This window comes from Hippichthys cyanospilos, chromosome 19 (genome assembly GCF_059441005.1).
Source record: "Hippichthys cyanospilos isolate Australia breed blue-spotted pipefish chromosome 19, RoL_Hcya_1.0, whole genome shotgun sequence".
Taxonomy (NCBI): Eukaryota; Metazoa; Chordata; class Actinopteri; order Syngnathiformes; family Syngnathidae; genus Hippichthys; species Hippichthys cyanospilos.
This window is the reverse complement of record NC_142387.1, coordinates 16,588,855-16,612,727: the sequence shown is the minus strand read 5'-3', so window position 1 is coordinate 16,612,727 and position 23,873 is coordinate 16,588,855. Positions and strand designations below refer to the sequence as shown.

The following is a 23,873-nucleotide window of genomic DNA, read 5'->3' as shown; positions in this document are numbered from 1 at the left end:
CCGGGCCGAAATGCTGGATGTTCTTTTGGTTTTGGCGGGGGCAAGAGCAGCCCCTTTGCCAAAACACAGTTGAATGGCTTACTTGAGCGCGTGAAGGCCCCCCCCCCCCTCCCCCGTCCCCATCCGAAGCGGCGCAACAGTGCGGAGCTTGTTCGCCTTGCGAAGGCGCCGGCTTGCTTTTCCTGGCAGCGGACGCCCCGGAAATTTCGCGCTCCCCACTTTGTGCGGGATCGTTGCATCGCAACGCTTTCTCTTCACCGTAGCTTCCAAACTTTGGGATCGCCGCGTCACAAAAGAAGCTCCGATGAAAGCCGAACCGCTTTAAGCGGCACAGAAGAGTCGACTTAAGATTGTCATTTAGCGGAGGTTGACCAAAAGCCGCTTTCGTGGGCGGAACCGAATCAAAGCCGGCGGGCGGGCGGGAGGGCGGGCGCTGGGACTCGCCGTCCTCGTGGACGCTAACTTCCGCCCAGCTTCCGTTTCATCGCGTCACGGATCCGCGAGTTTCTTATTGGGGCGAACAAAGGACACCCAAGGGGCGCGCGGCGGCATTTAAAAACTTTGGCAAGCGCTTTATTTACATCCAGTCAGTCACACAAGGTCACAGCTCTTGTCCCTTTTTCTCCTCTGTTTTATGTCAAGTCATCCACGTTGTAAGTGAAAAGTCGCCCGCTCGGAGTAGAAAAAGGAAAAAGAAAAAGAAAAAGGAAGCATGCAGGCAGCGAGCGGGTTGCGAGTCTCCTCCGCCCCACGCGAGGGCGCTAGTCAATAGGCAACTCTTCGACCGTGCTAGAAAAGAAACAAACTCAAGACAAACCACGCTTAGGGTACCGCTTCGGTTTTCTTTTGGACGTTTGTGCTCTAAGAAAGAAACGCACTGCAACGGAGTATTTGCGGGAAAAATGTGACGCGCGGCAGGCATGTTCGCTTGAAGATTGAGGGCCACGATGAAAACATCTTACGATAGCTGCAGAATAAAGGCGAATTGAAAAAGGCTTATTCTTCCTTGAAAATGTTCCATTCTAGAGTTCCTTCTCCAAGGTCGGCAATGTTCTCATATTAAAAGGGGAAAAGCAGCCTTTAAGTGGGGAAAATCTATAGCCCGCCTCTCTTATTAGCCCGCAGGCATCTCAACTTCATTGTAAAAGCAATTTTCTCGGTGTAAGAATCAACCCATAAAGCACATGAAATGTGTTGAAGTAACCCAGAAAAGGCAACTTCATTTCTGCCAGATCCCAAATCCAATTGGGTTCCTCTCAAAAAGGGCTTCATTCTTATTACGGTACGGCTTTGGTTTTTCGGGCGACGTCGTTCTCGACGTCGCTGCCATGGCACGTTTACGCCATCCCCGGAAAGAGGCCTTTTTCATCCGGTATGGGCGGCGCTTTCTTCGAAATGCAAAACGAGCCGAAGACGCCCTCGGAGCGTCGGGATCGCGGCGGCGTCCGGCGACGTCGCGGCCTATATTTACAGCTAGCGTCGGTGAGGGCGGGAGCGCGCGTGGGCCGAGGTGGACGGGCGTCAAAAGCGCGCGGCCCGCCCTCCGTGCTCGCCGTGAAGGGGCGGAGCCCGAGCGGATCGTTTACGGCACGCTAGAAAAAAAGAAGAGGAAGACGTCGCGAGACGCAAAACCACAGCGGTCAAGCGTGGCCCCTGAAATACACGCACGCTATTTGAGGTCTGGCGCAACCTTGACAAAAAAAAAAAAAAAAAAAAAAAAAGCACGAAACATATTTACATTCCCCCAAAAATCCTTCGCGCACGCACAAAAGTGAGCTACATGTTAGCACCACGACAGTCGGGACGCCGACGCGGCGGCGCCTCCGCCTTTCCCTTCGGGTGGGCTCGGGCTCCCGGCTTAGGTGTTGCGCACGGCCAAGGCCTGCTCCAGCTCCTGCCGCCTCTGCTGGATCTGCGCGTGCACACACGCAAAATCAGCCCAAGTACACAAACACCATCCGCGGTACGAAAGACGCGGGCGAGCTTGGCCGAGGGCGGCCCCCCTATTTTTTTGCGCGACGTCGCTAAAAATCGACTTTCACCGAATGTTTTCTTGACTTTCTACAAGGCGCGGAAGCCCGGTCCCGGAGGGCTTGGGAACCCCCTCTCAAAGGCGGATGGCCCGAATCGGGCGCGGGATACCGGCCCCCCGGGACCCGAGTCCCAAGCCGCCGGCGCGGCGGCGGCGGCGAGCGGGCCGACCTTGCAGTAGAAGTATCGGCTGACGGCCTCCTGGGACCAGGGCTGGTGGTAGAAGGCCGCCCTCCGCTCCTCCTCGGGGTTCCCCGCCACGTCCGTCATCAGCTGGGGGCGCAAGACAAGAGGAAGGTGAGCGGCCCGGCCGGCCGGACGGACCCGGCGACCAGAACCTTGAGGTCCCTGCTCTGGGACTTGAGCCAGTCCTGGATGTAGCCTTTGGGATCCCGCGAGAAGCTGAGCATGAAGTCCCTCTGGATCTTGAGCTGGTTGATGGACTCGATGGTCTCGTGGATCTGCCCGGGGGAGAGCCGAGCGGCGTCAGGGCCGGCGCGCGGGTCGGCCCCCGCGCCCCTCGCGCCCCCCGCGCCCCTCGCACCCCTTGCGCCCCCCGCGCCCCTCGCGCCCCCCGCGCCCCCCACCTTGTTGTCCAGCGTGGCGATTTCCTGCTGGTTGGCGGTGGACAGCAGGAAGCCGCTCATCTGGCTCTTGAGCGGGTCCTCCACCTCCACGTCGATGTCGTAGCACGCCGTCTTCTTCTGGTCGTTGGGGTCCACGCTGCCGTCAAACGGGCCGGCGTTTACACCCGGGCCGGCGCCGGGCGGGGCCGGCGCCTCACCTGATGACGTGGTTGATGACGATGGGGTCGGGGGGCAGCAGCAGGTTGGTCAGGCGCTGGGGGATCTCCGAGAACTTCAGCCGGGGGCAGTCGAAGATCTGCGGCGGGGCGGAGCCGGTCTCACTCGCCCTTTCTTCCCGGGCGGGCGCCGCGCGCGGAAAAGCGGCGTTTGCGGGGGTACCTGCTGGAAGTACTTGTCGCAGTTGATGTACTCCTTGTCGTGGGAGTCCTGCAGCTTGTTGGTCTTGACGTACTGCCACAGCGCCTGGATGATGCAGGAGCGCGTCTGCGTGTGGATGCCCAGCAGGCGCGCCAGGCGGGGGTCCAGCTTGAACTGGGGGGGCTGGTAGTCCAGCATGAGCAGCAGCGTGCAGCGCACGCTCACGTCGCCGGGACGCTTGACCTGGAAGCCGTCCGTCTCCTGCGTGCTGGCCGTGCGGTGCCACTGGCGCGGGGCGGGGGGAGAGCCGGCCGTCAAAAGGCGCCGCCGCCCTTTGTCCTTTTCTGGCCCGCGTCCCCGTGAAGTGAGGCGCTCACCTCCACCAGGTGGTTGTCGGGGCCGTAGAGCTCTTTGTCCAGTTCGATCACCAGGCTCTTGAAAAAGGACGAGAACTTCTTCTTCTGCTTGCCCGGCTGAGACGCCAAAACACAAAAACGGCGCGCTGAGTGCTCGGGCTCCGCTTTGGACTGCTGCGCCGACTCGGGAAGCCGCCCGCCCGCCCGCCCGCCTGGGCCCGGGCCAAATGCTACCTTTATGGGACGGGCTGTAAAGCGGCGGTACGCGCAAATGGCGCAAAAGGACTGCGACAGACGCTCGCTGCCGTAACCGGCGGACGCTAGCGTTTTCTCTTTTGAGGAAATGCGACGGGCGCTCACGTCGTCCAGCAGCTTGCCCTCCACGCGCAGCTCCCACGAGGCGATGCTGCCGTCCGAGTCGTCGGCGTCGGCCCGCGCCGGGTTGAAGGTGTTGGAGATGTAGAGCCTCAGCTTACGCTTCTGCTGCTGGCGCCCACGCGTGAGGTCGCCACGTTAGCCCCGCGTCCTAAACCCCCACGCCCCCCCCCCCCCGGCCCCGCCGCTTACCTTCATGGGTCGCTTGAGCGCCTCCTGGATGTCCACGCGCTTGCGCATGATGGTCTGGTCCAGCTTGCGCTCGAAGGCCAGCAGGTCCATGTAGGCCTGCGACTCGGGGACCAGCTCCCGGATCTCCGGTGGCCCGCCCCCAAACGACAACGTCAGCGTGCGGCCGGACGGAACGCGGGGTCGGCCGTTTCGCGCGGCGGCCGTTTTTGACCGCGGGAGTCGGCCGTTTCGCTCCGAACCGAAGCGAGGGGGGGCCCTTTTGATCCCAAGCGGTCGGCCGTTTTGATCCGAAGCGCGGGAATTTTCCCCGGGGGGCGGGATCCGGATTGCCGGGCGAACGGCGACGAACGAGAGGGGACTCTTGCCCCCGGGGCGCGCGCGCTACGGCGATACCCGGTAAGGTGGCGGGGCGGATCCCCAAAGGAAAGGCGGCGGCCTTACCCGCTGCGGGAGAATCTTGTCTGCCATTTTCCTCCGCTTTGTGCTGGAGAGAGGGAGAGAAAGAAGACGGGAGAGGAAAAAGGGGCGCGCGTTACTATGGCGGCCGATGGGCGGGCCCGGCGTCGCGGCCGCGCGCTCTGAAACGATGGGGGGCCGCGCCTCGGGACAGGCGGGCGGGGATCGCGAAACCCCGCGGGCAATACCGAGGGGATGCCCCGCCGGACGCGCGGGGGGGGGGGGGGGGGGGGGGGGGGGGGGGGCGAGACCCGAGGCGCAGCCGTAAGCCGTCTTCACAGCAAAAGGATAAAAACGACTCTCGCCGTCGTAAAGTCGCGAGCGGCGCCTCGGAATCATATTCCTCTCGACACTTTTCCTACGAACGCAAACCCGAGTGAAAGTATTTGGAGTGAGCGCATGCAAGTCCACTTGGTTTGGTTTTTGGGGCGCGACCTCATGGGGAGGGGTTAGCGGCGGAAATCCGTCTGAGCCTTTATTCCCGCCGCAGCCCGAGCCCGCCCGGAACAAAAGCTCAAACGGCCCGGCCGACACACGGGAGTCAAGTCCTTTGCCGCCCGCCATGCCATGCTGCCCGTCCTACGCATGCATGGACCGCCCCGTCGCGGGGGGGAGGGGAGGGGTGCGAGGAGGGGGTCCCCGGGAGGAGTAAAGGGGGGCATGCAGCCAAAGCTCCTACTTGGATCCGAGCGCGGGATCCGACTGCGGCTCTCGCACGTCCACGGGCCGGGCCGCCGTCTCTCCGCCTCCCGGGAATCCCGGCGGCTTCCTGGGGAGCGGTTGGCCCGTTAGACAAAACTCTTGCGGCCCTCGAACAAGGTGGCCCCCGCCCCGATCCCGCAACCCAAGGGACGGAAGCTGTTGAAATGCGGGCCGAGGAGCGGCCTCGCCCGGCCGAGCGCGACGGCGGAACGCCGCCGGTGTCCGAACGAAGCTCCTCACGTCGCTACGACCTCAAACGCTTCTTCTTTGGGTTTTTGTCCGAATTTTTGTCAATTTTTGTCCGAAGCCAAAACCTCAACTCGCTCGACTTATAGGACGGCGCCCACAAGCGTTTTGGCTCCTCGGCTCCTTCGCCGAGGGCCTCGTCTCGCCGCTGGCCCCGGCCGGCGTTTTGGGCCCCTCCTCCGCTCCAGCGGCTCCGCGAGACCGCCGAGGATTTGCCGGACAAAGTCGGGGTCCGGTCCGGTCGGCCGTTTTCATTCAGGCTCGGCGAAGATTCGGACGCGAGGACAAGGGCGCGCCGCCGGCGGCAAACTCAAACGCTTCCACGTAGCGCAGTTGTCGGGATCCGCGGGAGGGAAAGGCGCTCGCCCGCGCTCCGCTCGCCCGTCGGACGCCATCCGACTCGGGCCGCGCGCCGGGATCGCTCTAACGGCCGAAGCCTCAAGCGGTTCCGTCGGGCCGGCGGACCCGGCTAATCCTCGGCGCGCCGTCGGGCGCTCGCGGGAAGCCGACGGATTCGAGGGGATCTCTCGCCGGCGCGAGGGCGGACAAGGGCGCGGACCGGACTCACTTCCTGGCCCGGTTCTGGACGGCCTGCTGCTGCTGCTGCTGCTGCTGCTGGACCTGCTGGGCCGGGGCGGGCCTCTTGCGGCCGGCCTCCATCGCCGGCGAGGGCAGGCCGGGACGCGCCGCCGGGTTGCCTCCGTAGGGCGGGCCGGGGGGCCCCATGGGCGCTCCCTGGTGGGGCATCCTGGCCCCGGACGGCATGCCGGGACGCTGGGGACACAAGAAAAGCCTTCAGGATGCCGCCAGCTTTTTGTCGCGCGCTGCGCGCGCGCGCGAGAGCGTCTTCGGATGGCGTTTTCAGGAGAGCGCGCCAGAGGGACGCGATCGAGCGGCCGGAACGGGGCAAAGTTTTGCCAGGGCGATCCAGGTCGTCCGCCTCCTTTGAAGAGTCCGCCCCGGGGAAGGCTCGGGCCGTCCGCCGCGACGCTCGGGGCCTCGCCGGCACACGCCGTCCACACGCCTTCCGTTTGTGGACGCCGGCTCATTTTTCGCCGGCAAATACTAAGCGTTGGCTTTGCTGGCCGGTCCCCGAAACAAAAAAAAACAAAAAGGCGGTCGGCACCCGGGTGGGGGGGGGGGCGGGCCTCCTCCACCTGCGCCCGTCACTCGCGCCGCGACAGCTGCGGGCCGGCGGGCGGAGCGAACGGCGACCCGAGCCCCACTTTTATGGGCAGAATATGTCGCGGCCGGCCGTCTCGGAGCCCGGGCACGCCGTAGCTACGGCGAAGAGGGAAGGCGCGACCTTGCGGCCATTGAGACGGGCCGGCGCGCCACGCCTCGCGAGTCGCACAAAAAAACCACCTTTCTTTGTAGTTGTGACTGCAATGTGACATTTTGTAAGCCCGGATCCTCTCTGCCATGGTGATCTTTCGACTGCTGGCGCTGCCGCCCGCCCGCCCGCCCAGGAAAAACAAAGGCAGCTAAAACGGGAAGGAGCCCAAAATACAAGCGAGGGAGACTAAAAATGCGCAATTCGCCGAGCGAGACGAAAGGCGGGCGCCTCTTTTGAAGAGGGCGACAAGAAGGACGAGCGGGCGCCGCCGTCACTCACGTTTGGCGTGAGCGTGGGGGGGGGGGGGGGGTCGGCCGGGACGCGCCAGAGGATAAAAACAACATATGCCGGGCCCCCCGCCCTCCCCCTCCTTTCGCCTCATCCCTAACATCCTCGCCGTCGCCGCGAGCGCTCGCGGACCGCGCGCCGGCCGGGCGGGGGTCGGCTTTGAGGGGACCTCGGTCGCGCTTGGCAAAACGCCGGCCTTTGTCGGCGCGCTGCTCGCGCGTTGCCGCCATGGGGCAATCTCACAAATGCCTCGGGCACGGCCTCTCGCGTCGGTGCGGTACTCTAGCGATCCGGTTTGCTGAAAACAACGGACGTCGGTGCTGCCCTTGCTTGGAAGGGTGCGGCACGCGGGCACAAATCATCCTTTTTTTGCCCGAGTATCTGACGCCACGTGACAAAAATCGACTCTGTTCACTTTTTGCTTCGTCTGAAAAATATGCTCAATACACGGGAAAGAGGTCCTTCAAAACTAAATTGCATTTGCAAAATTGCGGGAAGAAATCTCGCCATTAGCTTGATCGGGGATAGGACATTTGGGGGGGATGAAAACAAAAAAATCAACGCGAGAGCACCTTGACTCCACAAGGGGAGCGGCAAATCACTTTTATCCATCCGAAAAGCTTTTGGCGGGGTGGGTGGGGTGGGGGGGGGCTCCTCAAGGTTAATTGGCGCGCGGGGAGGACGCGGGCCGGCGCGCGGCTCATCAATCTCTACGGCGCCGTACGTCATCCCGTCCTCGGGCCGAAGCGCCAAAACCGCCGACAGACTGGGCGCCGACGGGCTCGGCGGGCCGCTGTCCTTCGGGGGCGCCGACCTTTGACCGTCTCGGCCATTCCACGAGACTCAGATTTTTGGGCACCCGACCGCTTTGCCGGAATAAGGAAAGGAGGCAAAGGCGGCGGGAAGGTGGCCTTTTTCCCCTTTGGGGCCGGCCGGGAATTCGGTAGCCTTTTTCCCGACGCCCGTCCGTTTTGGACGGGCGTCAAACGAGAACCTCGGTTCCCGGCGCGGCCCCCGTCCGGCGCCCGTTCGCGCTTCGGGCACCTTTGCTCCCGCCGGTCGGCCGGGTCAAGCCCCCCTAGTCTAGTCGGGGGACTAGAAAGAAGATCCGTATCTGGAAACAACTGCGTGCGTTTGAACAGACAACGCAAAGGGACTTTTTCTTCCGGCTTGCCCCGACAGCGCTCCATCGTTCCTTATTAAAAAGTCAAATATTTTGGACCGCGGCATCGTAAACGTTTTGCAAACGGATGAAAACGCAAACGTTTAAATCAGAGGACTCATTGACGCCGTTCGTAATAAATGCGGACGGCCGTGGAAAGCTTCCGACCCTGGCGCCGACGAGAGCGCCGCCCGGTGTCGCGGAGCTGCAATTACGCTTGAGGCTGCGAAAGCAAAGCCCGAGCCGCATCTTTTTTTTGTTTTAGGAGGACGCGTTTTTGGAGGCGGCGCATGTAATGGCAGCCATAAGGTCATGTGCGAATTGCAGATCTTGTTTCGCCTAACAGCTTGGAATAGAGATCTGCGAGAAGTTCTTTTGTTGTTGTTTTTGCTTCTGCTGCCATGTGCTCCACTTGAGCAGAAGCCAGACGGAAAGAAATGTGCAGCACGTGCGAGCGAGCGATGGACGGCGCCAAGCAACTCCCACCCCCCCGCGGCCGTAACCTCGGGAGCGTCTCGGCGACCCGACGTCTCCTCCGCGAACGGCGCGATCGTTCCGCGCCGCGTGCCGTCCCAGGGAAGGGGAAACACGGGGGGGGGTCCCGCGTCCTCCATCCCAACGTCCGAGAGGGGGGCCGGAAATAACCTTCAGGCGCCCCCCCTCCCCCCTCCCCCCTCCCCCCTCCGCGCGGCGACTCACCACTCCATGGACGAGGAACTCAAAGAGTTTGCTCTTGGTGGCTTTCCTGGCTCCCCCCGCCGTCTCCTCCGTGGCCATTTGCCGCGCTGCCCCCCCAGCTCAGCCCCTCCTCCGAGTCTCCTTCTTTTGTCTGGCCGCCCGCCGTCAGCCTCCCGTTCCCCTCCCCTGCTCCACTTTCCTTCTCTTTGTGCTCTCCGCCGCCGCCTTCCTCTCCTCCTTCCTCTCCTGTCCCTCCTTCCCGCTCCGCTCCGCTCCTCGCCGCGCCTCGCCTCTCCTTCCCTCTCCTTCCCTCTCCTCTCCTCGCTTGGCTTTCGAGTCGCCTTTGAGCAGCAGCAGCAGCCCGGAATGTCGCCGCTCGCTCCCGAGGAAGGCAGGCGGGAAAGAGAGAGAGAGAGAGAGAGAGAGAGGGAGAGCGAGAGGGAGGGAGGGAGGGGGCCCGGCAGGGGGGGTTTCAGCCGGCCCACCGACTGCCGCCCCCTCCCCCGCCGCACAGCTGTTGCGTTGCATTCCGCCGCTCAGATAAGACATGCGAGCGCGCGCACACACGCGACGGGAGGGGGGGGGGGGGGTGACCGAGTCGGAGGTTGCAAAGACACGCGCGCACGCGCAAAAGGGGCGCAGGCGACGCCGCTTATGGCCGTCGGCGTGAATGGAAATCGCCCATTTTGGGCTGCGCAGTAAAAGCCGCGAAGGAGATGATGACGTCACGACGGGATCCATGTGCGACAAAGCCATTTTACCGAGGTGTAATGATTGGGCCGATGAGTTTGACGTCATCGCTTTCGACCTATAACTCAACGTTCAAAAGGGAACAGAAACCATCGCCAATGGCCACGTCTCATCATCCTTATTATTGATCCGTTGTTGTTCCAAATGCAAAAGACAGCAATCGTTGCATGTTTATTCTTTAGAACGCTTATTTTTGGGGGCAAATGCATTCTTATCTGAATAAACCCGCGACTTTGTCTTGTCGTTTCTTCATATTTTTTCCCATGGATTCGATCGGGTCAAAAAAATCATTTAACCCCAACTTTATTCGTATCGTTTGTTTATGATTTTACAACGTCCGTTCTGACGATTTACTCGAGCAATTCACCTACAAGGTCAATTTCATTTTCAATTCCTGATTGAAAACGGCCCTTTTATCGGAATTGTCGAAAGGACGTTAGGGTGATTTGCGAGCGCAGGGCCTCGCTTTAAAAAAAAAAACAAAAAAAAAAACACCGAAAAATGCTCAGGTCTCAGGCCGCGGAAGACCAAGGGGGGCTGCGCGGAACGTTTGCGCAAGCGGATGGCCAGCGGGGGGCGCGAGCATGTAAAGCTATGCCAAACAGACTGCGGGCGTTGGAAAGACGTGAGGAGGAGCAACAATCGCCATTTTGAAGCTTTCCCAAACACTTCACCACTCCGGCCGCAAGAGGACGCCAAAGTGCGCAGTCGCGCACATGCGCCGCACTGCACCCCTTTGTTAGCTTTCACAACAGAAGATCCGCGTTTTTATTAAAAAAAACACACAACACAAAAACGAAACACGATTCTGATTTCATGAAAGCACCCGACTACTACCCTTCAATATCAAATGACATGACTCCTCCCATTGATTGATACGATTGATCGTTAGGTTGAAATCACGGAAGTAACAAGAGCGAGAGGTGCGCCCTCGCACCGCGGTGAAGCTCAATCGACACGCTCACACGAGTGACAAAAGAACAGCCCTGCACTGCACACGTTACCAAAAGCCTGAAAAACACGCACACGCAAACAACACCTAAAGCGGCTCCCCATCGCCCAAGACCGTGAGTAGAACGTACAAAGAGCGTCGCTTGGATACTGAGGAATGCCTGCCAGGGATTTTTTTTTTTTCTTTTTTAAGCAAAGCTTTGGAAGCCCAAACATCACCTGTTGGGGGGCATTTCCTGGTTGTTGTAACCATGGCAACGGTTTAGTCTGCCCAGAGCTGGAAACTACAGCGGCCAATGGGACGAGATCCGGGCCTCCTCATCATCATCATCATCATCATCATCATCCGGAGAAAGTACCGGCAAGCGGCGCTCGCCAGACACATCGCTGGCCAGAATATGAGGCGCGCCGTCACGGCTTTGCAAAGTTGAGCGACGCGCTCGCGAGCGGAGGCGCCGCCGTCCATCCGTCCCTTTCAAACCAACGACGGTCAAAAGGGCCCGCGACCGTTTCGGCAATGGATCGACGAGCCGCCGTTGAACTTCGCGCCGGCCGAGTTCTTTGAGATTCGGCCGCCTCCCCGCGCCCGCCAAACCGGAGGATTTTCTCCTTTTTCGCGAAAGCCGACGGATCCCGTTCGCGAGGAACGGGCCTCCGCGTTTGGCGCCGCCGTCTCGCGCCAAGGTCCGATGGACTCATACGGGTTAAGCAAAGGCTGGGTGGATGGGAGCGAGCTGGCGTTGATTTTTTTGCATTCCGGCTATCCGGCGCGGGCCGCGCCGACAAGACCAGAATTTGCGCCGGGACTCGAAAGCGGGTCGGCCTGCCAGTCGGGCCGGGGCCACACAAAGCGAGCCCGAAATCCATAAAGTGCCCCTGCGAAGGACAGAGCGGGGGTGCGAGGACGGCGGCGTACTCGGTTAGCGCGGCCGCACCCCCCTTTGCAACCCGGGCGCGCGAGGACGGCGGCGTACTCGGTTAGCGCGGCCGCACCCCCCTTTGCAACCCGGGCGCGCGAGGACGGCGGCGTACTCGGTTAGCGCGGCCGCACCCCCCTTTGCAACCCGGGCGCGCGAGGACGGCGGCGTACTCGGTTAGCGCGGCCGCACCCCCCTTTGCAACCCGGGCGCGCGAGGACGGCGGCGTACTCGGTTAGCGCGGCCGCACCCCCCTTTGCAACCCGGGCGCGCGAGGACGGCGGCGTACTCGGTTAGCGCGGCCGCACCCCCCTTTGCAACCCGGGCGCGCGAGGACGGCGGCGTACTCGGTTAGCGCGGCCGCACCCCCCTTTGCAACCCGGGCGCGCGAGGACGGCGGCGTACTCGGTTAGCGCGGCCGCACCCCCCTTTGCAACCCGGGCGCGCGAGGACGGCGGCGTACTCGGTTAGCGCGGCCGCACCCCCCTTTGCAACCCGGGCGCGCGAGGACGGCGGCGTACTCGGTTAGCGCGGCCGCACCCCCCTTTGCAACCCGGGCGCGCGAGGACGGCGGCGTACTCGGTTAGCGCGGCCGCACCCCCCTTTGCAACCCGGGCGCGCTCCCCGCTCAAATGTTTATTTCTTCACTCCGGCCGCTTGAGTGCAAATCGACGGCGTGCGCAACTTTTTCCCCGGAAGCCATTTTGTTTCCACGGCAACAACTCGCCATCGAGCGGGTTTGCATTCCTCCTCGGCTACAGAGGGAAGCCCGCCCCCTCCCCTTCCCGCATTGTCCGTTCGGGCCCGAAAGTAGGAGCGCGACACAAAGACGAGGAGCGAGCCACCTAGCCCGCGGCGAACAAAAGCCGCTTTGAGGCCGAGCTCCCGGGCGGATCGGGGTGGGGGTGGGGGGGGTGGCCCAAATCAAAGGCGCTGAGCCCGGACGCTACCTCGCATACTGATTTGGGCCGCTCCTCTTTGGGCTGGCTGGCGGCCGAAGCTCGAAACGGCGTCCGGCGCTCCGTCCCGCTCCGCGCTAAAAGGCCATTTTAGGGCCCGGCCGGCGATTCTCCCCCTACTCGGCCAGACGTAGACGCGGGGCTCGGCGCCGCCGTCCCAGGTCCCGTCGCGGTCCGGGTTGCTCCTAGACGGCCCTTTCCTTTTCCAGACGCCGGCCTCCCACACGCTTAGGCCCGCTTCCGTTTAGCAAAGCTAAACAAAGCAAAGGGCGCTCGGTCGGCACCTTTGAAAACGTCGTCGACGTACGGGAGTTCTAATTAAGCCTCGCGCGCTATTCGGTTCAAACGCGGGAGGCGTTTCGCGTCAAAGGGAGCTGAAATTTCACCCGGGCGGCGACAACATGGCGCGACCGCTCCGGGAGCGCGCCGTCCCTCGGCTGACATGCCGCCAGAACGAAAACGGGGCAAAAACAGTCCAAACGCCGCGTCGAGAAAATGGTTTGAATGGTCCCGGGCGGTTCGACTCCGGCGCGCGTTCTCTTGACGCCCTCTCGAACCGAGCCGACTCCATCCCTGCGCCCGAAAAAGCCTCCCCTCCAAAAGGTTGTTTTTCTCATTCGAAAGTGGGACACGTGGGCGATAACTTAAAAGCAGAGGCCGAACATCTTTGAGAAAGATAGCGACGGACGGAAGGTGACGTCACCATAAAACAAGTCGGGAGATGGCTTTCCAAGTCAGCGATAAGCCGGCGTCAAAGCTACATCCAGCAAAGCGCAGCCCCTATTTGCAATAAACTGTTTAGTTTTTTCCTGAAAAGAAAATGGAACGCTGGGTGTTGATGGGCAGGTTTAACATCCACGAACGCCAAGTAAAAGCAAAGACTGACTTTAGGGGTTGAAGCCACACGAGGCCCAACCCGCTAAACGCTATTTCCCGCACCGGAGAAGGAAAATAAAAGTATAGCAGGTCTTACCGATATAAAACGCAAGAGCGACGGGCCTTCGAAATCGCACGTTTCCAATTGAAAGCATCATTTGGCGCGGCCCGCCAAGTTCCGCCGAGTTGCAGTTTTTGTCGGCGTGTGAGCAACGCACTTGAAACGGACTTGGCCTGAATCGTAGCAGAAACGACAAGTCCACACTAAAAGCGAGTTTGACAGCCGCTTTGATCGGACACTAAGCGAGCTCGCTGCCGCGTTCAAGTTCAATGTGAGCGGAGTTCGCCGCTTGCTCCTGAAATTCTGCACAAATCCCACTTGGAACTCCGAATGAGCGGCAGCAGGGGAGCGTTTGTGAAAAGGGACGACGGATGCGAGGGAGCGTTGGCGAGAACTCGAGCCAAACTTTTGCACGACACTGGGGGAGCCCGCCTTTCCCCGAGTGTGCCGGCCAAGGTTAACGAGCTGCCTGCCGCTGTGTGTCTGCGAGGCAGGCGCCCGATGCCCCCCCCCCAAAAAAAAAAAAAAAAAAAAACCTCCCTGCCGCCTCCTGCACTATGCGGCGGCAGCGAGGCCAAACAACCACCATTTTACACTTTCCCCCGTTTGACTAAAAATCAGGAGCCCGCCTGCCCCCCCACACCCCCAAAACATGGATGCTGCAGTGACATGCTAATAGTGAAGGCGGCGAGAGCTAGCGTCGGCTCTTACCTTCCTCTCCATCCTCTCAGTCTGCGGGCTTTTTTTTTTTTTAGCCGAGTCGACTGCACCGAGTGCCGGATGCGTGCCGTCGTCCGGTCCGGTCCGGTCCGGTCGGTTGTGACGTCAAGTCAACTTCCTGGAGGCTTTTCAAGAGCGAAAAAGCCAAAAAAGGAGAGCGTCTCGGCGACTTGTTAGCGCCGCCGCCGTCGCCGTCGCCGCCGACGGGATGAAAAATGAGCTGAGGCAAGGGAGTGTCGGCAAATAATCGGGCGGGCGAGCGAGCGAGCGAGCGAGCGAGCGAACGAGCTGCCTTTCCTTTTTTGTGGGCTGGAGGGGTTCCTCCAGTGCAACGCCGCTTTTTTTTTTTTTTTTGTAAGAAATCTCTCAAGCAGCAGACACAAAGAGACGGTGGTTTTCTTTTTTTTAGGGGAGGTGTGGAAAAAAGGCAGGGTGCGCAGGAAAGTACAAGCACAAAAGACTCCATTTCAGAAGAAGTCTCTCGTGAGGCAGCGCTCCCATAAACACAAAAAACCCCTAAACTAATTCATCCTGTACGTTCCATTCAAATCAGGTGAACGGCGTCGCAATGAAAAGAGTTCACGTGACCTTCGTAGGAAGCTAGAGTCACGCTCGCGGCGAGCGCGGCTGTCGTTGGGGACTTGACCGGCGACGCGAGCCAACGGAAGGCGCGAGAAGCGTTTTCGCGTTTTTTTCACGTTTCTTTCACGTTTCTTTCACGTTTCTTTCACGTTTCTTTCACGTTTCTTTCACGTTTCTCGCCGACGATACGCGACGGCTCGAGCTGTCAAGCGCCTCCGTGCAGCCCGTTAGCTTGAAAAGGCTGCGGAGACGCGAGCGGAGAGAAGACCCGGCGAACGCAGGGACGGCCTTGAAACAGGGAGAACTTTTATTTCACCGTTTTCCTTGGAGCGCTTGAAGCCTTGCAAAAGCGGCCGGCGCCGGAATCCCTCAGTCCCGGACGTCAAAATAATCGACGGCGGGCTCTCCTTTGACCAGCTTGGACCAGGCGATGGCGTGGGAGGCCCTGCCGGCAAGCGGGCGGCGATATGTAAGAGGGCGAGCGAGCGGCGCCCGTCGACACTGACCTGCTGCCGGCCCGCTCGACGCGGGCGACGGGGGCGCGGGCGACGGGCGCGGGGGCCACCAACGAGGCCAGCGTCCGTTTTGGACACAGCGACTTCCCCCTGACGACGACGGGACACGCGGGTGACGAGGCCGGGCGGGGCGGGGCGCGGCGGCCGGCTTACTTGAGCGCCGTGACCACCACGCTGCGCTTGGGCTCGCCGTCGTAGCTGACGCTCTCGGCGGCGTAGGCCTCGGCCAGCTCGTGGACGATCCGCCGCCGCTCGCGGTTCATGGGCTGGAAGCGGTGGCTCTCCTTGGCCCTGCTGCCCTGAAGCGCGACAGGAAAACTCATCTCGGACGGGTCGGGGGTCCGACTGACCCGTTTGGAAGTAAAGGTTGAATGCGGTTTCCCGCTGCGCGACTTATGCTCGGCTATGTTTGGGGCGTTCTCTGTGAGAAGATTTTCACACGCTTCCCTCCGGGTCATATTGCCCCACGGGCATTATTGGACTTGAAAAAAAAAAAGGCTCGACGGTTCCCGTTTGTCTTGGGGCTCTCCTGCGGCACGCGGTTGTCGCCTCTAAATGAGTGGAAATGAATGACCGTAAGAGCGCACACTGACCTTTGAAACAAGCTCCACGAGATTCTTAATGGCCTCTTCCACACCCGAGACAAACTTGAAATCTTTTCTAAAAGAGAGCCACGGTGAGGAGGGCCGAGGCGCCGGCGCCACGAGAGCGGCGGGAGGAGGAGCCGCACCTGGCGTCCGCCTTGAGGCCGTCGCTGTAGACGGCGCGCGCGGGGAAGGGCTCCGCCGACGGGTCGATCCGCAGGGCCTCGGCCAGGCGTCTGTTCCTCTCCAGGACGGCGCACTCCTCGTCGCATTCCAGGCTGGCGGGCAAAAGGGGGCCGCTCAAGCGGGCCGGGCCGGGCCGTCCCGTCGCGGGTTACCTGCTCTCCTCGAGCTCCTCGTTGGCCAGCAGCGGGCGCAGGTCCACCGAGTGGCCCGGCCGCATCTCCGACAGCTTGCTGGCCACGGCGATGGCCGCCGACCTGCCGCGCGCAAAGAGGCGTACGTCCAAAAATCCGGGAAAGGCGTCCGCGGCCCGGGTCGCGACGTGGCCCGAAAACTACACTTTACGCCGGAAGCAAAGACGGGCGACGTGGCGCCCGCTTTGATGGCGACGTGCACTGCGTCGGTGGTCCCCGGAGACATCTTTCGCTTTTCTTATCCACTAAGCGCTTCCAGAGGCAAGTCAAGCGCGCATTTCCTGTCTGCCGCCGCGAAGGGACTCGTGACGCGTTTCAAATAAAGACTTTGCCCGCCGATGTAGCGTTCGTTCATTATTCCGTTTCGTTTTTGTGTACGTCACACGAAGGCGAGAGAGAATTTGCTCACATTAGCGTTACCTGCATATATAAAGGTCAATTCATAACCAGACCCAATTTTGCCTTTGGAAAGATGGCACAAAAAGACGCACGCCGTATAAAATTTGATGACCGACCTCTGATAGGAAGCGGCGGCGTCGCCGCACGACGCCGTTTCCTTTTTTCGACCGCAGCGGCATCGCAGCGCCACCTAGGAGTACAACGAGGGATTACGGCGGCGCCTCCTCAAGCGCCGGCGTATCGCAAACGGCTACCTCGGCGGCGCAGGCGGCGTCGGGGCAGGGGGCGCCCGCGTGGCACGCGGCGGCGCAGGCGTGGCCGCAGCCGGGGCGGGGAAGCGCGCACGGCTGGCCGCATGCGCCCGCCGCGTCCAAGCAGTCGCCGCGGTGGCAGATTCGCTGGCAGCGGTGCATCTGGCACGCCAGCGTTTTGCCGCACGGCAGCCCGCAGGAGACGTCTTGGATGTGGCAGGGGATGTTGCTGCGTCGCTGAAAGAAAAAACTATTTCAATCCATTTGCAAAAAAAAAAAAAAAAAAAAAACGAGGCCTCACCTCGTGCTTTCCCATGCACCACTTGTCGGTCAGGTAGGTGCAGGGCGGGCACTTGTCTTCGCTGTGGCAGTTGTGGAAGACTGAAAAAGCGGAGCCGCTCGATGTCTCATCCGCCCTTTCCGCAAAATTGGCACAAAGGCGCACGTCGTCCCTCCCTCGCGATCGACGGCCCGGGCGGCTCAAAAAGACGAGCCCCGGACGGAAAGCGGTAGGCAACCGGGTACTACTTGCGGGTCACTCGCGCGCCTGCGACGGACAGCTAACCCGGGCGCCGCCCGTCATCGGGAGAACCCTCGAAGAGCGGGTACACAGGCGCGGCCCGGCCACGTCGCCTCCAACGCGTCGAGTTTTCGGTTAAGGCGCCGTCAAGATGTTATCCATCAGGAAGCGCGCTTACCGGGGTGGTCGCACTCGTGCCTCCTGGCACACGGGTTCTTGCACTCGGGCGGGCTTGTGCCGCACGGGACGGGCGGATACAACACGGACGCCCCGCAGTGACACGCGAGCTCGTCGAAACCTGGCGACACGCAAAGAATAAGACAAAAGACGGGAGGGGGGGGACAAGATGGAATCCGGCTGCCCGTGACTCACTGGACTGCCAGCAGGGTTGACAGTTGCCACGGTGACAGGGCTCCTGGCAGCGGTGCAGGCCACAGTTGAGTTTGTAACCGCAGATCAGCTGGCACTTGTGATCCACACTCTGCGTCAAGGGGGACGCGCGCACAGGCGAAGCAAAAACCCCAAAATTCGTTTAAGAAGGAAAAGCGGTTATTTTGTTACGCCGCCGTCGTCGCGCCGGGCCGCCGCAAAAGCTGAGCCGCGCCAAGAAAGCTCTCGGCCACGTTGGAAAAGTTACAAGAAGAAAAAATCCCCCCGCCCGCGTCCAACTTTGACCCGTCGGAGCGAGCGCCCCCTCGGGCTGCCGGCGCTCACCGCGCAGCAGAGCTGGCCGCACTTGTGTCTGCCGCACGAGCGCTTCTTGTTGCAGCGCTTTTCGCAGGCGAACGCCGGCTCCCCTGAAAGGCCGAAGAGCCGGCCGGGAAGTCAGCGAGGCCGGGCGAGCCGCGGCTCGGACGCCGTGAGCTCACCCTCGCTTCGGATGCTGGCGCACGGCACCTCCTGAAACGGGCCGCAAAGTCACTCGGAGAACACGGGGAGCGACCGGGCCGCGCGCTTTTAGTCACCTTTGTCTTGGACGCGCACCTGCACCTGATTCTGGACATCAGGGAACACGGCCCGCAGGCTCCCTCGTGGCACGGCTTGTCGCATCGGTGGAGGGTGTCTGAAACATTCGGGGGGGGGGGGGGGGCACCTGATCGCACCACTCCAAAATAAAAGTCCAAAGAGTCACAAGCCTTCCTTCCACCCTGCTATGTTGAAACTCATCACTAACTGTTGTTCCTTCCAGGTGCTTCATTAAAAGCGAGTATCTCCTTCTGCAGCGGATGCCAAAAGAAGTGAACTGAAAATTGGCGTTCACATTTGCAAATGCCCAATTTGGATCCGACGCAAAGCTCACCACTCGACTTGATGATCAAAGACAGTGAAGCGAGACACAAGAAAGGCGCGCGTCGGCCCTCCGCCGCGATAAAAGCGGCAGGGAGGAACGGCCGGCGTCCTACCGCCAGAGCCGCAGGCCAGCGGCGCGCCGCACGTCTGTCCGCAGGAGGGGATGGGGTCGGTGCAGCCGTTTCGCTCCGGGTGGCCCAGCTCCAGCAGCTTGGCCGACGGCGTCCGGCCGCAGGGGCAAGTCTTGACTGCGCCGGGCGAGCGGGGGCACGGCGCGCACGGGCCCGGGTGGCACGGCCGTTCGCACCCGTGAGCTTGGCAGTTTAACGTCCTGGGACAAAATGGCGGAGCGCCGTCGGCGGAACGAAGAAAAAAAAAAAAGGGAAACTAAAGAAAAGGACCGTCAAACTTACTTTGCGCAAATGTTGCGGCAGGAGAAATTCCCCGAAGCGGCGTCAACTGCGCGGTTATCCGCGCCGCAGGGAACTTGGCGAGCGGAAAGTCCACAGTAGCAGGCTAGAGCGGACTCACAAGAGTTACGTTAGGGATTCGGTCCTCGGGAAGCGCGCGACAACCACAGCATTGCGTGATGCCGCCCTGGCTTGACGCCGTTTTCCGTTTTGTGAGAAATGACCATTATTTTGAAATTGGCCCGCAAAAGCATTTTCGCCTTCCACGAGGGCCCTTTTGTGAGATTAATAACCGTACCCCTAAGCCCAACCCCCCCCCCCCCGGCTCACCTTGCTGGACCTGCAGCCGGCAGGGTTGACAGGGCCGGGCGTGGCACACCCGAGCGCAGGCGTGTCGGCCGCAGTCGAGCGCCGCGCCGCACGTTCGGTCGCAGCGAAGGAGCGACGGCCGGCCGCAGCGCACGGGCCGACTGCCGACAAATTCCCGCCGGACGTTAGGAGGAGCAAAGAACGACGGGAAAGCGCGGGGCGCGACGGCCGACACCTTGTTCTTCCGCACGCGCAGGATTTGCTCACAAAGGCGGGACACTGCGGACAAGGTCCCGGATGGCATAGGCTGAAGAGGAGAAAGCGCAAACGCCGATGAAGACGCGCTTCGGGGCTCGGGGTCGGCGGCGTCGGTCGCGCCCTCGGCTGACATGTTACAAGGGTGCTCGCAGTCCACGCCGCCTCTCTTCTTCCCGCACACGTCGCCGCAGCTGTGGGGGATCTCGCCGCGCCGCCGCTCGGGATCGGTCGCTTTGCCTGGCGGCGCAGACGGCGTCTTAGAGAGGGACGGGACGGGGCGGGGCGCCGGCGAGGACGCGAGCCTCACCGCAGAAGCAGGTGTAGGAGGTGGGCGCTTTGAGCGCAACGTTCTGACAGGCGGGGCAACGCCAGCCGCCCGACGAATCTGCAAAAGAAAGGACGGCGCGGCAAAACCAAGGTCACGGCGGCGGCAAAACCAAGGTGACGGCGGCGGCAAAACCAAGGTGACGGCGGCGGCAAAACCAAGGTGACGGCGGCGGCCTTCGGCGACGTACCGTCCGGCCGGGAGGCGGGCGAGCGGGCCCATTTCTTGATGCAGTTGAGGTGGAAGACGTGGAAGCAGCTGCCGCAGCTCCACACGGGCGCCGCGCCGCGGATGACGTCGCAGCATACCATGCACTCGTACTTCTCCGCCGACAGCTGCTCGATCAGACAACCTGAAAGTCCGCGCCAAATTGGAAAAAGTCTAGCTAAGTCCGGTCCTTCTCAGATTGGGGAAAAAAAAACACGCTTGGCTTTTGCGCGTCAAGTGTAATTACAAATTTACGGCACCGGGTGGCGCAGCGGCGCCCTGTGATGGTCAGGGGGAGGTTTGAATGTGATTTATAAAATTATCAGCACCTTTCAAACGTCTTTCGTCAGGTTAAACGCTTCTTGATATCGCTGCTGATGTTTGGTGGTTGAGCTCGATTTCAATTTCTAATTCTTGATTTTGTTTAAAGCATCAAATTTGCTGTTTTCTCTTTAGATTGGGGTTCACATAGTTATGGATTTCATGTGTTTTGATACTGTATTTTTTTTCTGTTTCAGACTACCCTCTAACCGAGACCTCACCTCACCTTGAAAACTAAAGTCACTAACGTCAAGTAGTTGTTGTTTGTTGAAAGTTGATTATATTGTTTTTTTTCATGTTCAAAAGGATACAATTTTAGATGTAGTTTTAGAGCTATGGATCTTATTTGCGGTCAGCGTGTCACGCAGAATGTTTTCTCTCTCTCTTTCTTTCCCCAAAAATAATTCAGAAGAATCAGGGTAGACTAACATCATGGTAATGAATCTACGGGTATATAAAAAGAAAACGAATACAACAAAAATCCCCTTGTATGTATGTAAAGCCATTTGGATTTGTATGGTAAAACACACTCATTTTTCAGAGATGGGTGACGACTATTTTTGAACATTTGATAAAGTTTGCTTTTTAACGGCAGTCTATTACTTTATCAGTCTTTGGTCACGAATTGTATTTATATGGCTAGAGCCGACGTTTTCTGATTTCACGTTTGAAACGGCTTTGCTTTTGCGCGTCTTGAGTTTGACTCCATGTGCGGCACGACATTAAAAATTCATTCCAATCAGTGATCCTTCCTTCAGTCATTTCACAAAAGAAACTTGAACTTTTCAAAGTTTGGCCAACCCGTCTGCGTTTCGTTGCTTTCCGCCACGTCGCGGTCGGGCGCTCTCCTCCGTCCGCCTCCGCGCGCCTGGCGGTGAGCGGCCGCCCCATTTGAATCTCCCTGGTCCCGTGCTGCCACTTGGATGGGTCCCCCTCGCTGTTGCTGTTTGGGCTGTTTCTTCAGGTGGTGGCCACGGGGGTCCGGCGCGGCCCCCCGGCCCCTTCCCCGTTTTTCTTCTTCTGCCGCCGCTGCTACGTCATCCGGCGTCCGTCGCCCGCCGCCGCTGTTCTTCCTCCTTAAACGAGGGCCATCTCCTCGTCCGGGATTCTCGCGCTTCAAGTTGGTCTGTTCGGACTTTTTGCCGCCGCCGCCATCATCATCATCTGTCCGCCAGTTCGTCCGATCGGACGCGTCGTCCGAGCGGTCGCCCGCGGGAGCGCTTCGCAAGGTGTGAAAATCGTCATAGGCGCCCCGGAATCCGTCGCGGCGTCCTCGGCCTCGTCTCCCGCCGCCGGCCTCGCCCCGCCGTTGGCGAGGGGGGGCGTTTGGGAAGCCGGGACGGGGGTGGCCGCGTCGCTGAGAGGGAGCGCTCGAGCGTCGCTCGCCGCCGAATCTCGACCGTCCGCGCCCGGACTCGTAGGCGTTTGAATTTTTGGGATGCGATGCGCCCTCTGGGTCTAGGTCCGGTGTGTCTACAAACACAAAAAGTGCTAAATACTGCCCACGAACACACACAAAACAATAGGCAAAAGGGATGAGGAAGCGATCCCCGGTTCAAAACTAAGCGTTCCAAATGCATCACGTGAAGCGACGTGAGGAACGTGGGCGCCATCTGACGGTGCGTAAAAGAATCACTGCCTGAGTGCGATGGAACGTCCGACTGCAACACGTTTACTTTTGAACGTTTCTGTAGGCCGATTTACATGTTATGTCCAGTACGTAATTAGCGTGTGTCGTTATAAGTCACTTGATCCTTTGCGGTGCTTGAGGTTCAAACTGCGCCTAAGGTTAAAGGATTCGAACAATATCGAATGTACTTTTTAACAGAAAAACCTCTGCATTATTTCCATCAACGCGTATGCCTACTCGTGGAAAACGCTACGTTCCGATATTAGTCGTCCCTCGCAAATACGTTAAGCCTGTGGAGTTGACACATACTGCAACATTTGCCGGCCGGAAAACTTGGAAGACATGAAAGGGATTTTTTGCTGTCCCCCTTTAGGAAAACTTGGAAGACATGAAAGGGATTTTTTGCTGTCCCCCTTTAGGAAGACATGGCTTAAAACACGGATTTGTCTTTATTTTATGGCCGAATCATATTCGATGCGAATGATTGAAAAGAGTGAGGACGGGTCTCTAAAAAGCCTATCAACTCGCTTGTACGCCAGTTCAAACCAAACGTCAAGTAGTCCAATTGCAGGCTAACCCCAACAAGCTAACGCGATAAAAGTACTTGCGCTTCAATTCCAACAGTTTACCTGAGGAGCCTTCAGCCATTCGCCGCGCTTTGCCTCGCCAAAAGTTACCGATGTAAAGTATGTCCGTTAATTGCAAGTGACAAAAACGTCCGCAAGAAAACCAAAAAAAAGATCTAATCGATCGGACTTGTCCCAAAAGGGACGAGTGCCTCACGCTTCGTTTTGACGCACTTTAATCTGCTGTTAGTTTGGCTGCTCGATGCGCACGCGCGTGAGGTCAGCCATCTTTGATCACCAACTACGGAAACTATAGCCGACCAAAACGCAAGGGCCGATTGTTTTTTTTTTTGTGTGTTTTTTATTAATCAACATAGCAGTGTATAATTAAGTATAATACAAAAACAGAAACAGTAACAGCAAAAACAATAACGCCAGGGGAAAATGACCAAAAACTCAAAGAGAAGCACAAGCCGATTGTTGCGCAATCGCCGGCGCGCGTTCGTAAAAGCAATGAGTGTTAGCAACTGGAAATCGATTTATGGGGGGGGAAATTGCGCCTGAAAATTGAGAGGCTAGATAAAATATTTGGTATCGAATGATATGGAATGGCGCAGAACAATAATATAGTGTGACCTTGTCGAAGGTGGAACGGTGTTTACTCGGTCAAAATGTAAAAAACCACCAACAACAAGCAACCTTTGAAAAGCGCTTCCAGAGTCAAATTCGAGTTAGAGGGTGTTCGGAATGCGCCCCGCAAGCCACAAGATGGCGCTTGGTGTGTCGCTGGTGGTAATCAAACGAGATAGTGGGAGTTACTAACAAATACATATACGATACACATTTATGGTTGGATTTTCACATGAGAGAAGTGTGGTCACACGTATTAACATGCTCGCCAAAAGCACGCTTTTGGTGCCTAAATCCTAGAGGAGAAGGTAGAAGGACGATATAGATTTTCGTCAAGATAAACAATTTTGCAGCATGGAGTGAAATATTTTTTAAATGCAAATATATTCATGGACGTACAAGCGGCCGCGAACAAAGCAAGTTCGCGAAGGCCTGGCAAACGTTAAAGCAGCACGAGGAGCGGCTGCAACTCCGTACTGCAGTCACACCACGCATGCGCAGTGTCAGCTCGGTCAACTGGTGGAAACAGGGTATGCGCGTCAAGTTACCTTAACCAACCACACTATGGTGGACGCGCGTGGTGGCTGTTTTCAGAAAAAAATATGCACCAGAAGAAAGGCGAATAGGGGCGCGGTTTGGAAGTACCTGTTCTGAATCGCCTCGTCTATTTGTCATTACAGGAGGCCAAACATGACAGAA

General features: G+C 59.5%; 2 protein-coding genes across 7 annotated transcripts; both read right to left on the bottom strand.

The window, feature by feature from the left end:
• Positions 1-547: 547 nt before the first annotated feature.
• On the bottom strand, positions 548-14,223 carry smarcd3b (SWI/SNF related BAF chromatin remodeling complex subunit D3b). 5 transcript variants are annotated; one of them, XM_088401543.1, is made up of 13 exons: positions 13,992-14,223; positions 5,871-6,076; positions 5,034-5,123; positions 4,340-4,382; positions 3,899-4,021; positions 3,692-3,817; positions 3,353-3,448; positions 2,997-3,260; positions 2,816-2,913; positions 2,619-2,754; positions 2,370-2,492; positions 2,203-2,304; positions 548-1,912 (listed from the first exon to the last, which is right to left on the bottom strand). In XM_088401543.1, exons 1-13 carry the CDS (start codon positions 14,001-14,003, stop codon positions 1,859-1,861), a joined length of 1,473 nt encoding a protein of 490 aa, XP_088257669.1. In that variant the 5' UTR covers positions 14,004-14,223; the 3' UTR covers positions 548-1,858. The 5 variants fall into 5 exon arrangements, with proteins under 5 accessions (XP_088257669.1, XP_088257667.1, XP_088257668.1 ...); XM_088401541.1 differs by lacking the exon at positions 13,992-14,223 and adding an exon at positions 8,788-13,799; XM_088401542.1 differs by lacking the exon at positions 13,992-14,223 and adding an exon at positions 8,788-13,799 and having other exon boundaries at positions 3,692-3,814.
• Positions 14,224-14,867: 644 nt separating this feature from the next.
• On the bottom strand, positions 14,868-22,828 carry nfx1 (nuclear transcription factor, X-box binding 1). 2 transcript variants are annotated; one of them, XM_088401530.1, is made up of 23 exons: positions 22,608-22,828; positions 21,150-21,821; positions 20,011-20,172; positions 19,803-19,880; positions 19,627-19,732; positions 19,473-19,544; positions 19,259-19,398; positions 18,932-19,034; positions 18,632-18,849; positions 18,194-18,291; positions 18,098-18,128; positions 17,943-18,025; positions 17,601-17,709; positions 17,407-17,526; positions 17,010-17,089; positions 16,712-16,945; positions 16,574-16,647; positions 16,020-16,121; positions 15,828-15,959; positions 15,691-15,757; positions 15,251-15,396; positions 15,089-15,187; positions 14,868-15,027 (listed from the first exon to the last, which is right to left on the bottom strand). In XM_088401530.1, the coding sequence occupies exons 1-23, from the start codon at positions 22,624-22,626 to the stop codon at positions 14,952-14,954; spliced, it is 3,021 nt and encodes a 1,006-aa protein (XP_088257656.1). In that variant the 5' UTR covers positions 22,627-22,828; the 3' UTR covers positions 14,868-14,951. The 2 variants fall into 2 exon arrangements, with proteins under 2 accessions (XP_088257656.1, XP_088257657.1); XM_088401531.1 differs by lacking the exons at positions 14,868-15,027; positions 15,089-15,187 and having other exon boundaries at positions 15,691-15,752.
• Between the last annotated feature and the right edge of the window lie 1,045 nt (positions 22,829-23,873).